Below are 22,516 nucleotides of genomic sequence, written 5' to 3'. Positions count from 1 at the left end.
CCACACTGATATATCTCAATTAATCTCACTTCAGTTATGTTTTAACGGGGGGGCAATCACTTTTTCACACAGAGCCCTGTAGGTTTGGTTGTTTTTTTTTTCTTTAATAAAAAGTTTCATTTAAAAACGGCATTTTATGTTCAGTTGTGTTGTCATTGACCAGTAGTTGCATTTGTTTGATGATCTGAAACATCTAATTGTTACAAACGTGCAAAAAAAAAAAGAAATCAGGAAGGGGGCAAACACTTTTTCACACCACTGTAGGCGTAACAAGAAAAAGTTGTATGTCACAAGAATAACGTCATAATATATGAGGAAAAATAATGTAATGTTAGTAGCATAAAGTTGAATTATTAAAGGAAAAAAACTTTTTTTAAAGTCGTAATATTATGAAAACAAACAAAACAAAATATTTAGGTTAGGGAAAGATTTATAATATTATGGGAATAAAGTCATAATTACGAGAAGAAAATTTACAGGAAGAAAGTTGAAATAGGTGGAAAATAAAAAAAAATTCCAGAAATAAAAAAAAACTAATTTTACGAGAATAAAATAAAAATATTAAGAAAAAAATTGCATTTTAACAAGAAAAAATTGTGACATTTTACAGGAATAAACTTGGAATATTATGGGGAGAAATAATGTCATTTTAGTAGCAAAGAGTTGAAATATTCAAGAAAAAATTTTATTTTTTAAAAGTTGTAATATTATGAGAAAAAAGCAAAAAAAGATAAGATTGTAACTGTAAATTACAGCTGTTTTTTCCAGTTTTGCTGTTTTGCTTTTTTAAATTTTCCAACTATTTTAACTTTCTTCTTGTAAATTTCCTTCCTGTAACATTATGACTTTAAGTCAAAAAATAAAAAGAAAAAAGTTTTTTTTTTATGACAAAGTCGTAATATTATGAGGAAAAATGCTGTCATTTTAGGAGCATAGTGTTGAAATATTAAAGAAAAAATATTTTTTTAAGTTATAATAAGAGAAACAAACAAAATAAAGTTGTTATTTTTGGAAAATTAGGTTGCAGAAAAAGTTATAATATTATGGGAATAAAGACAAAATATCATGGGAATAAAGTCAGAATATTTTTCAGTATGTGGTAGTTTTTATGTTCACAAAAAACTGCTCCATTGCTGCTCCAAATTTCTACCAAGGCAACAGCAATGGAGGAAAAACCCAAAGTACAAAGCTACCAAACTGGAAGCGGTGCTAACCTTGGCTGAAACAACACTTTTGCCGAGTCATGCACACGGCTACGAGAAATCATCATCGACTATTATGTCAAAAAACTTGGGTGCAGAGTTTGAACAAATATGTTGGCCCAACTCCAAATTGTGAAACACGCTGAACCGTCAAGGTAGCACAATACTAATATGTTGTCTAAATTTGACATTAGCTGACATTAAGAAGGCCAAAAGCGGCGTGCGTAAACAAGCCCACACCAGCATGTGCTTGCACTTCGCACCTTCACGCACATGCGTCCACATTCCACAGATAGTACAACTGTGACGTGTGTGGCTCTGACGCAAACGACTCCTGCCTTTCAAACAACAGCCTTGCCGAACAAGTCACACCAAAAAGCCCCTTTGCCCGCCATAAACCAGCAGCTAATATTCCTTAGCTGAGCAGAAGCAATAAACATTGCAATAACCTTGTATGCCTGCCCCTCCAAAAGCAAGCACATCGGCTGTGGCTGCACCGTGTCAACACAGGAAATGAGCGAGGATACTCAATAAACATTTTGCTAATTAGATTCTGCCTTTCATAAACACGAACACCCACCAGCCTCTTCACTGCAAATACATCCCATTACATCCCAATACATTCTCACTTGACTTTTGTAAAGGGAAAAAAATGCAATCTATTTTTTCTTTAATATTTCAACTCTATCCTAATAAAAATACATTATTTTTCCTCATAATATTCTCAGAAAATTGCAATTTTTTCTTTTCAGAATAGGACTTTTTTCTCTGAATGTTTTGTCTTTATTCTCGTAAAATGACAGCTGTTTTTTTCATTTCTGCTGTTGTTGACTTTTCTCCCCCAACTATTTCACTTTCTTCTTGTAAATGTTCTTTATGACTTTATTCGCACAATATTTTGACTTTATTCTTGTAATATTGACATTTTTAGCATAATCTAATTTTCCAAAAAAAGGAACTTTATTTTTGTTCCTCATATAGTTAAAAAAAATTAACAAATTTTTCTTTAATATTTAAACTTTATGCTAATGAAACATTATTTTCCCTCATGATATTATGAGTTTATTCTTATAATATTGCAACTTTTTCTGATTAGAATACAACTTTTTTACTTTTTTCTCTCAATATTTTGACTATTGTCGTAAAATTACAGCTGTTTTTTTCATTTCTGCTGTTTTTTTATGTTCCAACTACTTATACTTTCGTCTTGTAAATTTTCCTCTTATAATTGTGACTCTATCTCCACAATATTTTGACGTTACATTAGAATTTTTTCCACAACCTAATTTTCCAAAAATGACAACTTTATTTTGTTTTGTTTCTCATATTACATTTTTAAAAAGAAATGATTTTTTTCCTGAATATTTAATCTTTATGCTACTAAAATGCAAAAATGTCCTCTTAATATTATAAATGTATTCTCAGAAAACTTTTTTTTCTTGTCAGAATTTTTTCTTCCAAGACTTTCTATAAGTTGTAAACTTTATGCTGCTAAAATGACGTACAACAAAACTTCATTTTACATTTGTGTGTCAGTTTAGCGGATGTGTTACCTGGAGGGCTCTGCCTATCATAAAAAATATTCATAATAATTCATCAATAATGGCGTTAATGGATAGATGCAGTTTATTTATGCATGCACAGGAGAAAGCATCCTCCCCAAGACTTCCGCTAACGTTACCATGGCAACCGGGCAACATATTTCTCCATGTTGTATTAAGGATAGTGCTCATGCATGCAGCTGTTGATAATCTCAAAAACCTACCAGTAACGATTCCATAATTGGGAGCCTCGACAATGGCGCCATAAAACTGGATAATGTTGCGGTGGCTGAGGACACTGAGGATTTGAGCCTGGTGGGGCGCACACACAAAGGACAGGAAAGTAGTTTTCATTGAGGAGGGAAAAGTACAGATGCAGTCATGTGCAGTTATGTGGGCATTCATTGAACAATGTGTGTCAGATAGTACATGTTCGTACACATTTCTAAAAAAACACATGCGTCCACACCAAAAGATAACTTTTATATTTTGCAATGTGTGATCTTGTAGGGTATTTTGTGTTTTGCGTGTGTACTACAACTAAAAATTTGTTACATTAAAAATATTCTAAAGATACCCTTTTTAAAATCAATGATGTCATCTTTTTAAACATTCATACACATAACTATACATATTTAATGCAATAACATTGATCAGTCGAAGCGACAGCGTCTGCGGTGGAAGAATGTGGCCCTAATAGTCCGTTGTAGCTCAGTAATGTGGAGGTTCTTTGAATTCAGAGCATTAAAAAAATATTTTTCACCCCCTTAAAATTTGGCACAAACCCCAAAACGAGGAATGTGTGAAGCTGCGCGCTGGCTGCACGACTCCTGCCACAAAGCGGTGTCCTATCACATTGCTAAAGATATGGTCCTCGTTGCAACAGTGGAAAAAACCTTAAAAAACCTGCTTAAAATGATGGACTTGCGATGTCCAGCGAGCTTCACAGTCACAATTATTTCGTACGACAAGCTCTACCACAAATGTACAAGGAAGTTAGACAGACAGTTGCTCAGCCTGGTGCACTTGACAGGTTGGTGTTCCTTCTATTCTATTTGATTCTATTTGAATTTTTCTATATTTATTTCAAAAAGAGAATGGCCTACTTTATTTTAGCAGCTATTTTTGGATCAGATTTTTTTAATGTGCATCTTGCATGAAGCTTTAAGATTTCCAAAACCTCCTCATATAAAGTATTTATTGTAATAAAACAACTTGACACACATATTTGGCTTTGATTTTGTCTAAACTCACTTTGCGGAAAAAATATCGGGATATATATCATGTATCGATATTCAACCTAAATATGTGTGAGTATAGGTGTGAGTTTTGGTCCGGATCGCCCAGCCCTAATACGAGAATGAAGTCCAAAGATTATGGGAATAAACTTGTAATTACGAGAAGAAAAATACTTAAAATAGTCAAAATATTTACAGCTGTCATTTCACGAGAATAAAGTCAAAATATTAACAGAAAAAAGTCATAATCTAACGAGAAAAAAAAGCCACGATGAGAACTTCTTTTCACTCTATCATGTCGGACATGCCATGTCTGAGTACATACGGTGTGCCGTCATCTAATGTCACGTCTCACTACTGACACCCAGTGGCCAGAATACTACACATACCTTTGTCTTTCAATATTTTTGGACTAATAATATGCCACAGTCAACCATGAAACAGTGACGATTTATTCATTCATTCATTTTTGAAAAACTGCAATTGAGCGACTATTGTGAGGGACGACTGTGTATTACATAGTTGAATGTCATTTTTGACTAGCTGTCTGCGAGCGGCCCAGAATGGATCCCTGCTCTCAGCACTCTGTCAGAGGCTAACAAATGAAGCGTTCTAATTCATGTTTTGCCTTAAAGATAATGAGCGTGTAAGGCGAAAGGAGCTTCAGGGACAAACCGTGTAGTAAGTGTGCCAAATAAGCTTTCTTTTGCCATACGCTTCAGGAGCGTAATGACCATGAGCGACGTGTGCACAAGTCGCACCACATCCCACTAAATGGGCTCACAATTAAAGTGATTACAATCGTGACAATTAAAAAAAAAAAGTAGATGAAAAAAGCGGGGCAATTATGACTCCCACCTCGTTCTCAATCTTGAGCAGCTTTTTCACCGCCACTTCTTTGTCCCGTGAGATCCATCTGGCCCTGTACACGCTTCCGAAGCTGCCGCCGCCGCAGTTCTCGAAGAAGTGGATGTCATCGAACTTGATTTCCACAAAGGAGCCGCTATGAGACAACATCTCATTCTGACACTCGGCGCCGATGCTGCTTCTGCAAAGTCATAAGGACAGAAGGTGGGAATTACGCTTCGCGTGTGTGTTTCCTCCACGTGTGTGAAAACTGCTCTCTAATCTAAATTATGTGGTAGTCAACCACCACAACGTACAGCACTGGACATCTTCTAGACATTTGTCCGATACACAAGGTACAGTTGATGAACTCTTTTGAAGCCCTATAATTTCTAACGCCACCAAAATATTCAACGTTGGACAAAACCTTGTCATGCACCATCAAATAATTAACTCATGCACATGTTCTGCTTTTTCTTTGGCTTTTAGTTAAAAAGAATATTCTGCTTAGGGGTGTCCAAAGTGCGGCCCGCTGCTGGTTTTTATTGGCCCACAGCACACACTAAAATATAATTTAACAACTAAAAAAAATAAAAAATAAAAATCAACAACACAATGGAAAAATCAGCAGTTTTACAAGAATAAAGAAAAAAAATTTAGAGAAAAACGAGAAAAAGTCGCAATGTTATGAGAAGAATGTAATATTATGAAGAAAAATAGCGTCATTTTAGTAGCCTAAAGTTATACAGCAAAATGTTTAAATTTGACTGCAGTTCTCATGTTAACGACCATAAAAACGACCAAAAAGAAAATAGTTGGGGAAAAAAACAAGAGTAGAAATATAATTTGATATGGAGTTATTACAGTATATAGTCAAAATATTAACAGAAAAAAGTCATATTTTGACGAGACAAAAAGGTCGCAATTTTACATGAATTCACTTGTAATTTGCTTCTTCCTACTCCTTTTCGGACATGTAGCACTGTGAATTGTAGCATGTCATGTATTCTAATGTAACCAGTGTGGATGTTCAAAATCAAATGAAACCATTACAATACACTGGAGGACCAAATTAGCCTTGAGACAGCATATGCTAACATGAATCAAGGCACAGAAGCGGCAGTTTTTAAGGCGAACGCAACATCAGTACTGTGGGAATTTTTCGGTTTTAAACAGAATGAACAAGGGTATAAACAAGGGTATAAACACAGATATATTGCTATTTCTATTTCATAGGTATATTTGATACATTTTCAATTTTTTATAAATGTTAGACTGCTGGTTGTAAGCTGTTATTTATGATGGTTGTTTGTTGTTTTGCAATAAATGTCACAGTTTGTAAAAATGTGTTTCAAAAAGGTTTTCTGAAGTAGGCTATATGGGGTGGGGAGTTATAATATTATGTAATAATTATGGTAATAAAGTGAAAACATTTTTAAGATTATTAAAGAAGAAAACAAAAATGAGGAACAAAGAGCTTCTTAACATATCTCCATGTGTTGCTTTACAACAGTGACGTCACTTAATTTAATTGATTACAACCCCAACCACCGAAATATAACTTAATTTCCACAATATAGGATTCAATGTTATTAAATTGAATATTTTTGTAGTTAGATCACAGAAAACCTGTTTATGACTTTCTGAATACGATTTTTAAAATTATTATTATCCTATTAGTCAATGTTTCCACCATATTGCAACTCTTATGCTGCAGGGACTCCAGACGGCCACTAGCTAGCAAGCTAGTGAGCTAACAAGCTAACAAGCTGGCAAGCTCGCGATCTAACCAGTTAGCCTCAAATTTATTTCTTATAACCTTAAGAAGCCAAAAACTTCCACACTGAATGAGAGGAGAACTCTTCTTCACTCTATCATGTCGGACATGCCATGGCTGACTTCATGCAGTGTTAAGGTAATGTCATGTAAGGTAATGTCTCAATGATTTGTGTCATTACTGCTGCGTAGTGACCACAATACTACATATCACTTGTATTTCAATGTTTTGAGTAATTATAAACTAGGGATGTCTGATATTATCGACCACCGATAATTATCGGGCCGATACCAGCATAAAAACGTGATATCTGGCAACATCGGTAGGTAGTGTTCCGAATATAAAATAGGAACTTGAAAGCTATTAATCAAAATAATCCATCCACTTTCTATGCCGCTTCTCCTCATTAGGGTCACGGGGGTATGCTGGAGCCTATCCCAGCTGACTTCGGGCGACAGGCGGGGTACACCCTGGACTGGTCGCCAGCCAATCGCAGGGCACATAATAATCAGCAAATTCATGTATTTTAAATGACACCCCCTTAACTACAAATAAATGAAATCTTATATAAAATATGTAATACATGAATGATCTACTCAGAGATGGGTGGAGTAGCCAACAAAACAACTGTACTCATTTAAGAGTATTTACAACAATTTTACTCAAGAAAAAGATATGTGATGTTACACATAGCGGTATTGTTTGATATCGGAATCGGAAATTAAGAGTTGGACAATATCGGCATATCAGTTTGCGGCAAAAAATCGGACACCCCTATAATAAACCATAGTCTACCACAAAACAGCCATCATTTATTAATTCATTGATTTCTGGGAAAAACGCGATATAACGAAGGAGCGATAATCGAACCGCGATATTGAGAGGGACGACTGTACAGCGGTACCTTGGTGTTTGTTATTAATTCCTTCCAAAATGTCTGACAAACACCAAAACAGAGGCATTTTTTTTCCACAGAAATATCGTACAAGGCAAAATTTTCGACAAACACATTTTCAACAAACACCAAATCACACGAAAACCGGGACGTACATAAACCGAGGTTTGACTGCATGTCCTGTGATTGGCTGGTGACCAGTCCAAGGTGTACCCCGCCTCTCGCTCAACATCATCTGCGATAGGCTCCAGCTCACACATGACCCAAATGAGGACAAGTGGTATAGAAAATGGATGGATGGATGCACATCCAAATGGAAGTACACATTCTCTGTGGACCAATCAACAAACTACAATGTATGCAGTGTAAGCGCCACCATCCACCACTGCAAATCAACCTGGAGCAAACCTTTTAGCTTGACGGGAACACTCTGCTACTAGAACTCCTGTAGTGCATGTTCAGTCGGTGCTGAGGACGTAACGGCACACCTAAAACACCAGACAAATTGATGATGGCATCCTTTTTGTTTGTGGATGAAAGCAGCTTGTAAAAAAAGATAAATTGCAGTAATGGTAAAAAGAATGATTCCATCATTAAAGCAAAGTGTAGCTCAGTTATTGGTCCCGTGTAGGTTCTCCCCCCCATTTGCAGCTGAGCCATTACGCCGTTTAAAAGGCTGTTACCTTGCTCGTCATTCAGATTGCTATCCACCCCGGCGGGATGGGCCTCAATTGTCGCAGAGGGGAGCCGTTGCTTTACCACCATTAACGTGCATTCACGCTACACTCAGCCCTGGCGGGAAGCTGCTCCACGGGCACGGCCCCCCTGCATTGTCCGTCCACTCAAGCGGGGTCACTAGAGGGCGGCGGCTCAGCGCCACTCATTCTTTATGGCTCCCGCTTAAGAGCAAACACGGATTTAAGCGCGGCCGTCGTAGTGGAGTGATTAAGCTGTCCTCACATACACTCACCGGACACTTCATTAGGCACACCTGCACAACCGCAGGAGATCCGATGTAAGAGCTGGATCTTACTGTACTCATACTGTACATACTCATGCTTATTACGGTGGCTCAGGATTGGAGGGGTGCAGCATACTGACAGCTCCTTCCATTCTTTAAAGCAATGATGTCCAAAGTGCACCCTGGGGGATATTTGTGGAATCATTTAACAAGAAAAGTAAAAAAAAAAAAAAAAAAAGATAAAAACAAGAGCAAAAATGTAAAAATCTGAAGTAATTTTACAAGAATAAAGTCAAAATATTACATGATAAAAAGCTGTATTTTTACGAGAATAATTCAGTTGTACAGTATATATCCTGTGTATATCAACGCTGTTGTTGCATATATCGGCCGATATATCGCCTTTTTTCAGCCCCCAATAACGGCATCGGCCCCAAAAATCCCATATCGGTCGGGCTCTAGCTGAAATAGTTGCAAAATTAAAAGCAGAAATGGAAAAAAGCAGCTGCAATTTTATAAGAATAAAGTCAAAATATTAAGAAAAAAAAGTTGTATTCCAACAAGAAAAAAGTCTGAATTTTACGAGACAAAACTCGTAATACTAGGAGGATAAATAATGTCATTTTAGTAGCATAGAGATGACTGTAGAATACAGATTGTAATCGATATATATATTTAAGCAAATAGTACGTGTTTTTGGCCCAAATTAAGCATTTTCAAGCATACAAATGGATACTATGAACCAAAATACAAATACAGTAAGCGCCATTCAACTTGTGGATGTAGTATTCTAGATTGGTCACTAGGTGTCAGTAAAAGCACCAGACTTGATTGCCGGAACAACAGGCTTTTATTGCATTACATTATCTCACAACAGGCACAATAATAATAACATAATAATAACAATAGTAGGAATAATTAGAGATGCACCATATTTTGAAACCGATACCGATAACTTTCTACTTTAATATGGTACCAATAACCACAAACATTTTCATATATTTTTTTATTGAAATTTAACTGTAACTAGTGCACACCTGGAGGTAAGAAGGACTGGAACAAATTAGGATTTGACCAACTGCAACTGTTAATTAGTCCTAATCAAATATCATGAAATTACTATTACAACATCACTATCAGGAGAACCAGAGCATAGAGCGGGAGGAGCCACCTGGCATGGCCCAGCGCGGTGCACTGTATTCGGGCACACGCTCTGAGCAGCCGGTGTGATGCCACGGAGGTCTCTGGTAAACCCTTTGCACTTTTTAAACTACGCGCTGGCGTTTCAGGTGGATGATAAGGTTTTTTGTGTGCTCGATGGGTTTTTTTGGTCATCAACATTGGTACAACGAGCAGGCGAAATGTTGGAAAGTGAATGTTTGTTTACAAGTGAGCTCAGGGGAAGTTACGACAGGCCGTTAATGTCACAGGCAGGAGAAAAAAAGGAGCACTTGATTTGCTCACCCGCACAACACGGGTAATCTTGCCTCATTGGAGAGTTTTTGGAGCTATTTTTAATGTTATCGGATTTATTGGTTTGAAGTCATAATTCCTGCATATTGGCCTGATAATTATCGGTCGGATAATTATTGTGCACCCCTAATATTAATAATAATAATAATAATAACACGGGTTACTGTTGCAGCCATAGCCGACAACAAGCTAAAACGCAACTCTGAATCCCTAACATCACTTCCTGTCCGTCTCTGATTCAGCTCCCCTTCAAGGTAAATTGTCTTAAATGGCTTATTTTCTGTGATTATATCTACAATATTGGGTAATAGCATTGTAAATATGGGTGTTCTTTCATGTCTAGATGGCTCTAATAATGTTAAAAAAAAACCTATTTAGAAGATCGTAAACAGCTATTCTGACATAACTAGGAAAATATTCCATTTATAACAAAGGAATCCTATTTCGCTGTCGGGTCTGGAGTCAGCCGCGATAAACGAGGGATCACTGTACTGCAACCAACAATAAAAGCTCATTTACTCACAGTGACAGGATTTCACCGCTGCGCTGTGCGGGGATTGAAACAGCAATATATTACAACATATATTATATATATATACCTATATATCATATACTAAGCACTATTAATGCACAAAAAAATGATAATAATTTAATAACTTACTTATTTGTTTTGTATAATGCACACAGGGCAACGAACTTCATGCTCTTGTCTCCTCACTGCTCCATTCTCCTTGCGCCTTGAGGACGCACTCGTAATTGTGAACGTTAGGCGCTACTTGTTTTTCATTTGTATTCACGCACCCCCTATTGCAGTTGGCATAACCCTGGGGATACGCGTACCCCATTTTGGGAATCTAGACTGTACTGCTATACAAGCTGTACAGACAGGGCAAAAAGTTTTGGGAGTGACTTTAAGCCCCATAAAAACGACTTGCTTGTTTCCGTACAATGCATGCTGACTGCATGCAGACAGGAAAAATGTTTTCTTTAAAAATGCGGAGGCACAGAGTTATAAAAACACTGAATTTAAGGCACGCCCAAATGTTTTGGTCACGACTGTCCCATAAATATGAGACACTGTAGATTAAAGCCACACATGGCTGCTAAGAACAAGGAAATTGCGGGTACAGTAGCGTATATGTACATACGACAGATCACCGCCGCCATATTTGGATTGTCACGTGACAACCTAGCATGCACAGTATGGATGCCTATGGGGGGCATTTTCTGACACAGCCAAAGTATTGAAATAGTTACTTGAGCTATTAGAAAACTTTGGGATGTTCATGAAAAACAAAAATAATTCCAGTTCCTCATTGAGTCCTATTATCGCTGGGGGAAGCCTTTGAAAGCACAATCAATATTTGGACCATCAAAACAAGCAGCAGAGTAAAATACTCTTACAGTAAATAAAAGACTTGCCATGACATTAGCAGCATTGTCATATTAACTGCTTACTGTTTAGAAAAGCAACAGCGAACACGTGTAATAAATCAGTGTCAAGCCTATCGCCTAACAGGCTTTGATGAAAGGAACATACAAGAGGATGCCCTGCCCTGACATAAATGTTGACTTGGGGTACATACCGCATGCATGGACTTTGATGCGTTTATGGCATCAAGCAGCTCGTCGTTGACGGAGCACACACTGGCAGCAAAGAACCGGGAAAACAAAGTGTTCCGGGAAAATGCTGAGTGTATTTCCACACACTCTCCGCTGTGGTTTTACTGGTTGCACAACTTCTTCCATCCGCTTGTCATAAGTTGAAGGACTGGCCTTATGTGCAGCGCCAATGCCAATGACAACACCGCCCTCTGCTGGACTAAGCGAGAATGGTCGTTTTTCTGCTGTCAGGGGACTTGAAGTGATGCAAACTTGAAAACATCCATAACATTAACCAGCAACATTGTTTTTGTGTGTACTGTACACCACTTTGAACTGCTTTGAGAATCACAACCACTTTTCAAATTTTGCTTAACCAATAATTTCAACTTGCAGTTGTTTTTTTTTTTGAGTGATGGCAGTAGTGTACCATTTGTCAGGGTGCCCAAACCTTTTCCATGGAGGGCCACATAGTGAAAAATGATGCTAAGAAGTTACAGTATATATATTTCAAGCAAACAATGCATCTCAGCTTTGTGATTTGGTGAAAAAGCCTATTAATTGTATCAACTTCACTCTTTGCTCTTTTTTTTTTACCACCATTTTAACTGTTTTTTTTTAAATTTTCCAAATATTTGAACATTCTTCTTGAATAATCCTCAGAAATGTTCTTCTCGTAGTATTATGTCTTTATTTCCATAATATTATAACTTTTATTAAAAATTTTATTCATTTTATTATTTGGTTTATTTTAGTTTATTCTCGTAAAATTGCGCAACTGCTTTTTGTTAGAATAAGACTTTATTCTCATAAAACTACAGCTGTTTTTTTTTCCATTTATGTTGTTTTTTTAAATTTACTATTTCAATTTTCTGATAAAATTTCTTCTCATAATTATGACTTTATTCCCAGAATATTTTGACTTTATAATTATAACTTTTTCCAAAAATTACAACTTTGTTTTGTTTCTCATATTGCAACTTAAAACATATATTTTTCTTTAATATTAATTTTAATTAATAATAATAATAAATTAATTTTAATATTAATCTCTATGCTACTAAAATTACATTATTTATCCTAATATTATGAGTTTATTCTCGTAAAATTGCCATTTTTTTCTTGTTAGAATACAACTTTTTCCTCTTCATATTTTTACTTTCTCATAAAATTACAGCTGCTTTTTTTCCATTTCTGCTTTTAATTTTCCAACGATTTCAACTTTCTTCTTTTAAATGTTCTCCTCGTAATTATTCCATATTTTCACTTTATTCTCATAGCATTATAACATTTTCCACAACCTAATTTTCCAAAAAATACAACTTTGTTATGTTTGCTTCTCATAATATCACAACTTGTACAAAAGTCTCTTGATATTTCAAAAGACGTTATTTTCCTCACATTACATTATTCTCATCTCGTCTTCCATTTTCCATTTTCCATTTTTGTTGGTTTACTTTTTATTTAAAGTATAGTTAGAATGTCGCTGGCCAATGAACCCAAAAATTCAAATTTCCAAAATTTCCAATTTTTATTTGTTGTGTTTCTTATATGACGACTTAAAAAATCAGAATCTTTTATTATTTTTAAAGATGTTACTTTTCCTCATAGTAGGACGTTATTCTTGTAAAAACTACAACTTTATTTCTCTTCATATTTTGACTTTATTCTTGTAAAACGACTGCAATGTTTTCCATTTTTGGAGGTTTTTTTTTGTTGTTTTCTTGCTATATCGCTAGAATGTTCAGCTAGCCAATAAAAAACAGCAGCGAGCCGCAAAAGGCCCCCTGCGCTGCACTTTGGACACCCCTAGTCTACGTGACGTATTGACATAATATTCATCGTGTTTGCTAAATGCGCTTATCTCAGGTTGCTCGAGTCGGTAGTGAAAAAGCAACACATGACTGGTTGAAATTGTTTTCTTTTTATATCTGAAATAATTCATAGCAATGATTGTAATATGACTTTTGAAATATTTAAAGGTTGAAGAATAAGAAGTCAAAGAAGCGTATCTGCATGCTAATGGCAAAATAAATATAATTTGAATATTATAATATATGTGTACTTTACAACATAAAACAAGCTGACACGTGTGTATAAATAATAATACATGGAAAGCGTGACATATTTAGGCCTCTGAAATCCACAATAATCGAATGAAGTCCCATAGAGAGCTTCACTGTGGTGTAAAGCTACATTCGGCCATTAACGCCTGAATGTGTGGAAACATACTGACACATCATTCTGTGTGACAGGTTCCTCCGCCAGATGATTGTCTGTGTTGGAGTGCAGTGAAGCTTCCTGTCTCCTATGCCCTTCCCTGACTCCTATCAAGATCTGCGAGGTTCCAGTCCGTGAGAGAGCTGGGTCAGCGTCCTTTGGCTGTCGATCACGCTAAAGTGACGCACGTAGCGCCGCACCTCCGAGTGGTTCTTGTTCGCCTGCGGAGACTCCGGACCTGCTGGGGAAAATAGGCAGATGAGAGGCGTTTATTTCATCATTTTATGATTTTATGATTGTATTATTGTGATTGCAGTGTGCGGTGGTGTAGGACCCGAAGTCAGCTGGGATAGCCTCCAGCATACCCCCGCAACGCTAATTAGGATAAGCGGCATAGAAAATAGATGGATGGATAAAGTCAAAATAGAAAAAGAAAAATGATGACACAAATAATTTCATTTTAGTAGCGTAGAGTTCATTTATTAAAGAAATATGTTATTTTTTAAACAGCGTAATATTAAGAGAAAGAGAAAGTATGTTATCGGAATAATCAGAAGTCATAATTCCGAGAAGAAAATTTACAAGAAGAAAGCTGAAATTGCCGCAAAATAAAAAAAAAAACACATCAGAAATGTAAAAAAAAAAATGCTGAAATTTTATTGAGGAAAAAATAATGCCATTTTAGATTTTAGAAAAGAAAATGTAAAAAAAAAATTATAAAAAAAAGTTGAAATAAATTATAAATAAAAAATAAAAAACAGAAAAAATTGGGAAAAAAAGAGCAAACAAAATAAGGTTGCCATTTTGGGGAAATTAGGTTGGGGCAAAACGTATAGTAGGATGGGAATTCCGAAAAGAAAATGTACAAAAAATATTTATAAAAAAAAGTTGAATTACAAAAAAAAACAGCAAAAATTGGAAAAAAAAGGGCAAAGACCGGAGTTGATACTACTTTTGTACAGATCCAGGGTTTTCATATTTTTATATGACTATGTTTTTAGGGTTTTTTTGTATGACATATTATACATTTCCTACTATAATTCTTTACTTTTTTGGGGAAAAATGTAGTAATTTTATAGGAATACCATTTACCTTTGTAAAGACACAATGTTTCACACAATACAAACTTCAGTTTAGTGCAGCAGCTGTACCTAATGTTGTTATGATATCATTGTGATGATATATACAGTACAGTATCTTATTAGGTTGTTGGCTGTGTGACTTACTGAACGGCTGGCTCCTGCAATACCTGACAATCTTCACTGTATTGGCTATCATCCGCTGGGAGCAACAAAAAAAGACAAAACAAAAAAAACATCAATAATGAACCCACAATTATAAAAAAAAAACCATATCCTATTGACCCTAATTTACTATTTGTTATTTTTAGAAAACTGAACTGGAGTCATCTTCTGGATTCTGCGAGTACAAGCCACTAAGTAATGCCAAATGGCTTTTCTTCCCGTCACTCACACACACCAGTGACCTGGAGAGATGCAGACGTGATTCAAGGATGCGGGGGGGAAAAGTATCTCAAAGAAGTTCTAAAACAACGGCGGAGGAGTTATGATAGTTGCATATTGATAATGCAGCGACAAATCAATACAACTTGAACAGCCGGCTCTGGGAGAAAATCATGCTGAAATGTTTGAATCAGGTGATAAGCATGCGGAGGACTTGTTTTGGAAACAAGAGGCTTCTACAGTATAGCCTCCCGCAGATAATCATAGCAAGTCAGTGTGACATGAATGTGTATATTAGCAGAAATACATACAGGTATCTATATTAGTGCAATATTATAACTAATATTAGTAACATCTAATGGGATAATGGAAACAACACATTTTAGAAGTGCAATAACAAACAATCTTTTCCTTTTTTTTAAAAAAAAAGTGGGGTTTTGCGTCTTTTTCAAAAAAGGGGTCTTGGTTTATATTATATAATATATATTATATATATATATATTTATATTATATATAGTAATTTATCTAGGTTTTTCATTTTAAGCTGTATTATCATGTAGTTATTTAATTCCTTAATTTTAATATATTTCTATCTATATTTAGTATATGTTTATTTTTTATTGTAGTACTATTAAGTATTCAATTAATTCATTCATTCATATTAATTAATTAATGTACAGTACGGGGTGTCTCTGGGGTTTGGACATAACACACATAATATGCACATGTACCCATACTTTATGCAAAAATTAATGCATTTGATTATTTTAAAAAGTGAAGTAACGTCTATAGTAATAGATACAAAATAATATAAATATAAATAATACATCAAAATGTATCAATTCAATTAAAAAAAATAATTTCAGGCACACACACAGTTATGAGTAGAAACAAAATTTAACAAAAAATGGGAACAATAGAGAGAAAAGGCACAATTTAAAGAAAAAAAGCTGAAATGTTGAGACTAATAATAACACAAAGCTTTGGCTTTAAATAGATGTCAACACATTTAATCCTTTTTATTAAAACATAATAATTATAATATAATATTATAACATAATAAAGCACTGTAAACCCTTACCATTTTCTCAAAATTGACTAAATTGTCAATAAAGGTCTTGTTTCCCTCGTGAGTGAACGTCATGTCTGGAGAGAGAGAGAGGGCGAGAGAGAGGGCAATACGTTTGAAGAGCACACAGGTTCAGAAGGTGTTTCTATGAAAAAGGTCGTGACCTTTGATCAACAGCGGCATGAAGGGGATGATGGGAGGCTCCAGCTTGGCAACGGTCAATCTGTACGCTCGATGGTTCCTGGACGGATCCTGTTCAAAGCGTCAGCGTCTTCAAACCAGCGCATGATGCCACATGACCAAGCGTACTTGAACAAACGCTTTAAAACATCGCCTTACCATCAAATTTTCAAATTCTCCATGGAACTTCTTGAATTTGCTGGGCAGTTTCTGGGAACACAGAAGAAAGATCACGTTGAGATGTCGCCAGGAGATGAACGCTAGAACAAAGTGGGGCCCGTTAGCAAGAACCGACCTCCCAGGATTGACTCAGCCTGCTCACTGCCGGGTTGCTCAGCCCCATGACGATGGCGAAGCAGGCGTTCAAATTCCTGTGGTCCTTGCAGCTTCGGGACAGGAAATTCAGAGATAAGTACGGACAAGCCTCAGATTTGATCAATAATTTGTTGCAAGAGGTCTGACAAAAACAGAAACGTACAAAAAACGAGGCAATTTTTCCCATAAGAACCTATAGATTCTTTCCAATCATTTTCCAGCGAGGGCCACAGAGTGAAAAATATGTAAATATGCTCAGAAGTTATATACACCAGCGGTCAAAACACCACTATTTCTCCAGTTATGTAATGAAATTCAAGTGGTTCGTGTCCAATGAATAGCTTGAAATGGTACAAAGGTAAGTGGTGAAGTGCCAGAGGTAAAAAAAAAGGTAAGGTTTCCTAAAAGTGAAACATAAAGTGTATTTCAGAATTATACAAAAAGGCCTGTTTCAGGGACCACAAAAAGGGTCAACAATTTAAAGCAGAAATGGAGGTTGATCAAGCCTTGGCAGTTGGTGCAACTAATCCTTACACGTGTTCCAAGTTCTGGAGTACTTACTACCTCCTCTGTCTGCATACAAGCAGTGTTCGGAACACACTGAGGTACTATACCTTCGTGAGCATCAGCTGAAAAAGCCTATTATTAATATCAACATCACTCTTTTTTTTATGGAAGCCCGTTTCCACCACTGAAGAAAAACAACATCCCAATGGTAAGTCATAATTATGACATAGGAAAGTCTAAATTATGACACAAAAAGTTGAAGGTATGAGATAAAACGTTGAAATTATTAAATAGAAATTACAATTATGAGATAAAAAGCCATAATTACGAAATACAAGTCATAATTATGAGATTTTTTTTTTTTAAATCATGAGATAGGAGCGTCATAATTATGATAAAAAATTGAAATTAGGAGATAAAGTCAAAACTAGGAGATAAAAACTCAAAATTAGGAGATCAAAAAATTGAAATTATGAGATAAAAATCAAAATCATGAGATAAAAATCAAAATCATGAGATAAAAATTCATAATTATGAGAAAGGAAAGTCATAATTATGAGATAAAAAGTTGAAATTAGGAAATAAAAAGTTGAAATTATGAAATAAAAATTACAATTACAAGATAAAAAGCCATAATTACGAAATACAAAAGTCATGACATTTTTAAAAAATCATGAGATAGGAACATCATAATTATGAGATAAAAAGTCAAAATTATTAGATAAAAAGTTGAAATTATGAGATGAAGTCGAAATTAGGAGATAAAAACTCAAAATTAGGAGATAAAAAGTTGAAATTATGAGATAAAAATCAAAATCATGAGATAAAAATTCCTAATTATGAGAAAGGAAAGTCATAATTATGAGATAAAAAGTTGAAATTAGGAGATAAAAAGTCAAAACTAGGAGATAAAAAGTCAAAATTCTGACATAAAAAGTCAAAATTGTGAGATAAAAATCAAAATCATAAGATAAAAATTCATAATTATGAGACAGGAAAGTCATAATTATGAGATAAAAAGTTGAAATTAGGAGATAAAAAGTCAAAACTAGGAGATAAAAAGTCAAAATTCTGACATAAAAAGTCAAAATTGTGAGATAAAAATCAAAATCATGAGATAAAAATTCCTAATTATGAGATAGGAAAGTCATAATTATGAGATAAAAACTTGAAATTAGGAGATAAAAATAGAAAATTATGACATGAAAATTCAGAATTATGACATAAGAAATTCATGAGACCTAAGAAATGAGGACATAAGAAAGTAAAAATTATGAGATAAAAAGTCGAATTTACGAGATAAAGTCAATCATGAGATAAAAAGTTGAAATTGTTGTTCTCACACTCTCACACAAGCTTAACTTTCACTTTGTTACAAGCATTAGCGCTGTAACCAAATGCTGCATATTGCTCTTATTTTTTAATACAATTTCAAAACCTTTTAAATTGTGTGATCACTGACTACTTCTCTGATAGTTACTTAAGAATTAATTACAGGAGAAAGTAAGGACAAGTTCTTACTGGGAGGCAATCTTTATGAACTTTTTGAGAAGCTGCACACGTTTGCTGAGCTGAGGGCACAGGCAGACCTCCGTGATCACCCAAAACTGAATTTCATTGAACCTCCTCAGGAACAGGTCCAGGTTCACCGTGCTTTTCTTCAAGTGTTGTCTCCCAAAGATGTGGTAGATGAGTTCCAGCTGAGACACAGACACACACGACCAGCACAAATGACCTTCAGGTCAATTAGATCAGTGGTTCTCAACTGGTGGGTCGGGACCCAAACGTGGGTCACGGATCCATTCTGGGTGGGTCAAAAATGATATTAAAATGTGTCATATACAGGGTACAACTCACGTCTGACTTATTTTCAAGTACAATTGAGCAATACTTTAGTCATCTTCCTCCTCCGTATGTGCACACTTGGCAGGGAAAATGGTCTTTTTGATATTTCATTTTACTTCATGAATGATTTGCATGCATGCAGTTATCTTGGTCTCCCTCGTTTCCTTGACAAAATGCAGGCGATGACAGGCGATTATAAAAAAACAAACACATTTGCTTGGTTTGACTTCACAATACAACATAATATAAATAAATAAACACTTGTAGGCAGAAGTAAATAAATACGGAAATCTAAATCAAATAAAAATGACTTAACTAATGTCTAAAAAAACTAAAAATAAGAAAAAAGACTTAGATAAAAGCGTAAGAAATAAAAATAAATAAATAAATAAAAATGATAAAAGTGTAAAAAAAATGCTAATAAAAATAAAATGTGGTGGGTCGCGACTTAATGACCATTGGAAAATATGTCAGTGAGTAAATAAGGAAATATAAATAAAATAAAAATCACTGAACTAAAAGTGTAAAAAAATGATACAAATAATAAAAATGACTTACATAAAAACAATTAAAAAAAGAGAATGACTAAGTGTAGAAACATTAGAAAAAGATTCATACAAATAAAAATAACTTAAATAAAAGCATAACATATAACAGAATAAATAAAAATAAAAAATGACTTAAATAAAACTGTAAAAAATACAAATAAAAATAAAAATGACTTAAATAATAGTGGATTGTGTAAGTAAAAAAAAAGAAAAAAAGAAAATGACTTAAATAAGTGTAAAAAATATTAAGATAAATAAAAAATAAAAACGACTATATTTTTAAAATACATATACAGTATAATTTATATGAAATATATAAAATGCTAAAAATAAAAATTATTTCAATAAAAGCATTATAAATAATACAAATAAATAAAAACTTAAAATGACTTAAATAAAAATGTTTAAAAAAATCAATAAAAATGACTGAAATAAAAGTGGGTGGTGACTTAATGGCCATTGGAAAATGTTGGTCCCAGGTGGAGACCATTTGAGAAAACCTGAATTCGAAGACCTTCAAAAAACCAGAGGTTCCTGGGGTGCACCCACAAGAGGCTTTATCAAAGCATCTGTCTTTACCAGGAAGATCATGTTTACTTTTCATTGACTGTCAGAGAGGTACTCATTGACCAATCAATATGTTTATATAGTTTGCTGTATGCTGAAACAAACTCAGAGCTGTTTTTCGCATTGAATTCAGTAAGTGTGCGTAAAAGGCAAAATATTCAAATGAGGAATCAATCATTCTACACCTTATGAGTACTTTCCACCCGCCCCACAAACCTCGTGTACACAGCTGAAAAGCTCCCAGTCGTACGAAGTCAAATGGTACGCAACATCTTTGGAGCTCATCCACTCAAAACTGGACATGGAGCCCGTAGACGGACCCTCCTGCTCAGCCACGGGGGTCTAGAAAGGAGGAAAAACTGTTTCAGGAAGGTCAAATCCAAGGGAATAACACTAAAACAATATTAGTATGCAAATGTTGGCAGTGAATTCAAAGGTACCAGAGAATCCAGCTGATCCTTCCGGCAGGCAAAGAGACGTCCGTTGATGGTGAGAGTGGAGAACACTGACACATCCGTGGGTTTGAACATGACTTTATCTGCTCATTCAACACAAACACATACAGGAGGTTAGACCATGTGTCTTTTTACTTTTGCACAACAGAAATACCTGTCAAGAGGATTTAAAGCAGGGGTATAAGTTACATATATTTCAAGAAATAAACAGCCCACATCTCAGCTTTGTGATACAGGCTACAGTCTATTATTGTATTGTATTGTACTTTATTTATCCCACAGCAGGGAAATTCACTTGTTACAGCAGCAAGCAAGATACGCAAGTAAAGAATACATAGTGACTACAACATGGTTCAGGTGGTGCAGGTGTTGTAGAGCCCGACAGCGGTCGGTATGAAGGACCTGCGCAACCTCTCCTTCTTACACCGTGGGTGTAACAGTCTGGTGCTGAAGGAGCTGCTAAGGGAACCAACCCACAGTGTCATGTAGTGGGTGAGAGGTGTTGTCCATGATGGATGTCAGCTTAGCCAACATCCTTCCATAGTGTGTTCCCTCATTTATCACTGGGGATAGGGTTCTCAAAAAGTGAAATCTGCAAAGTAGCCAAGTTTGTGTACAATGATTATACACTAGGTACCCAACTTACACACACAATTGGTTCCAGATGAGTGTTCTTAAGTCTAATTGTTCTTAAGTAGGGGAAAAGGTAATATTACCAATGATATAGGTACTACATGTACGTGTATACATATATAGTATATGTGTATGTATGTAAATATGAGTTTGGATGCAGTAGTAATATTAAACAAGGATAATTAATTAAAAAAAACAATAATAAAAGTGATATAATAATACATAATGATAATGTTATTTACCTTTGAAGAGAAGTGGTCGAGCATACGTCATTGTGGTGGAGTTGGAGGAGAAGATATTGAAAAACAGGACAAATGGTCGCCGTCATTAGACTCTTCTAAAAGAGGTAGTGTTCTGTGGCTGGTGTAGAATTAAGCAGGCCTATTAACTCTTCATAAACTTTAATCACACGCTCTGTCAGGGTTGTATCATACAGCTACAATGTAGCTTTCTCTCCCCAGCGTCTTACTCGACCTGTTGGTCCCATTAACAGTGTCACAGCGCCCTCTACTGGTCAAGCATGTACAGTAGCAGTATAAATACTGATTGAGCGACTACAAGGCAAAATAAAATAAAATATAGACCAGTCGGCTTGTGTTCGTATCCGCGAATGTTCGCAAGTCAGATGTTCATAAGTTGGGGACCTAGTGTATATGTTTCAAGGCTGTAAAACCCCTCACCATACACTTTATACACTGTTCTCAGACAGGCATTAATATGTTCTCACATTTCTCTCTTGTTTAAACACTCCCAAAGTTCAAATTTCGTTATAATTTTAATGATCAATCCATGCGTTGTCCTGGCTCCCTTGGGCTGTAATGTTTTTGCTTCCTTGTTAAAAAATATTGCTCCTGAAATCATAGATTCATTTAACCGCTTAGCTTCTTCTTCTTGTTGTATTGTTTATTGGTGGTTGGCAAGCAGCTCACACAGTTAGCTAGTTTGCTAGCCGCTATTGACCACAACAGGAAGCGGCACAAAGGCGAAAAATTGACAATGGTCTACAGGCAATCAGGACGCACAACACAATGGGCGGGTTCTCCCTTAGCCAATAAGGACTCTTGTGGCTCTATATTTAGCCAGCCATTGTCTACCATGGGTCCCTAATTTGCGTGTACAAGCACATAATCACATACTGAGACGAGGTGGAGACGCACACGTCTTCAACTCTCACATAAG

General features: G+C 35.5%; 2 protein-coding genes across 9 annotated transcripts in view; both read right to left on the bottom strand.

The window, feature by feature from the left end:
- The window catches only part of map3k20a (mitogen-activated protein kinase kinase kinase 20a), a 41,293-nt gene extending 29,585 nt beyond the window's left edge, over positions 1–11,708 (bottom strand). The window contains exons 1-4 of one of the 3 annotated variants that reach the window (XM_054787773.1): positions 11,520–11,708; positions 7,908–7,987; positions 4,840–5,029; positions 2,968–3,055 (exon numbers count right to left, since the gene is read on the bottom strand). In XM_054787773.1, the coding sequence (XP_054643748.1) occupies positions 2,968–3,055; positions 4,840–4,998 (247 nt within the window). In that variant the 5' untranslated portion in view covers positions 4,999–5,029; positions 7,908–7,987; positions 11,520–11,708. The remainder of the gene's footprint in view (positions 1–2,967; positions 3,056–4,839; positions 5,030–7,907; positions 7,988–11,519) is intronic. The other 2 variants (XM_054787772.1, XM_054787774.1) reach the window with 2 other exon arrangements.
- A 1,702-nt stretch (positions 11,709–13,410) lies between these two features.
- Positions 13,411–22,516, bottom strand: part of rapgef4a (Rap guanine nucleotide exchange factor 4a) — a 57,397-nt gene continuing 48,291 nt past the window's right edge. For 2 of the 6 annotated variants that reach the window (XM_054786645.1, XM_054786642.1), the window contains 9 exons: positions 20,690–20,787; positions 20,466–20,591; positions 18,811–18,989; positions 16,763–16,853; positions 16,627–16,677; positions 16,452–16,539; positions 16,300–16,364; positions 14,982–15,036; positions 13,412–13,996 (listed from right to left, as the gene is read on the bottom strand). In XM_054786645.1, coding sequence (XP_054642620.1) covers positions 13,866–13,996; positions 14,982–15,036; positions 16,300–16,364; positions 16,452–16,539; positions 16,627–16,677; positions 16,763–16,853; positions 18,811–18,989; positions 20,466–20,591; positions 20,690–20,787 — 884 coding nt within the window. In that variant the 3' untranslated portion in view covers positions 13,412–13,865. Of the gene's footprint in view, positions 13,997–14,981; positions 15,037–16,299; positions 16,365–16,451; positions 16,540–16,626; positions 16,678–16,762; positions 16,854–18,810; positions 18,990–20,465; positions 20,592–20,689; positions 20,788–22,516 lie in introns of all 6 variants that reach the window. The other 4 variants (XM_054786646.1, XM_054786643.1, XM_054786644.1 and 1 more) reach the window with 3 other exon arrangements.

This window comes from Dunckerocampus dactyliophorus, chromosome 9, assembly GCF_027744805.1.
Source record: "Dunckerocampus dactyliophorus isolate RoL2022-P2 chromosome 9, RoL_Ddac_1.1, whole genome shotgun sequence".
Taxonomy (NCBI): domain Eukaryota; kingdom Metazoa; phylum Chordata; class Actinopteri; order Syngnathiformes; family Syngnathidae; genus Dunckerocampus; species Dunckerocampus dactyliophorus.
This window is presented reverse-complemented; position numbering and strand designations above follow the sequence as displayed.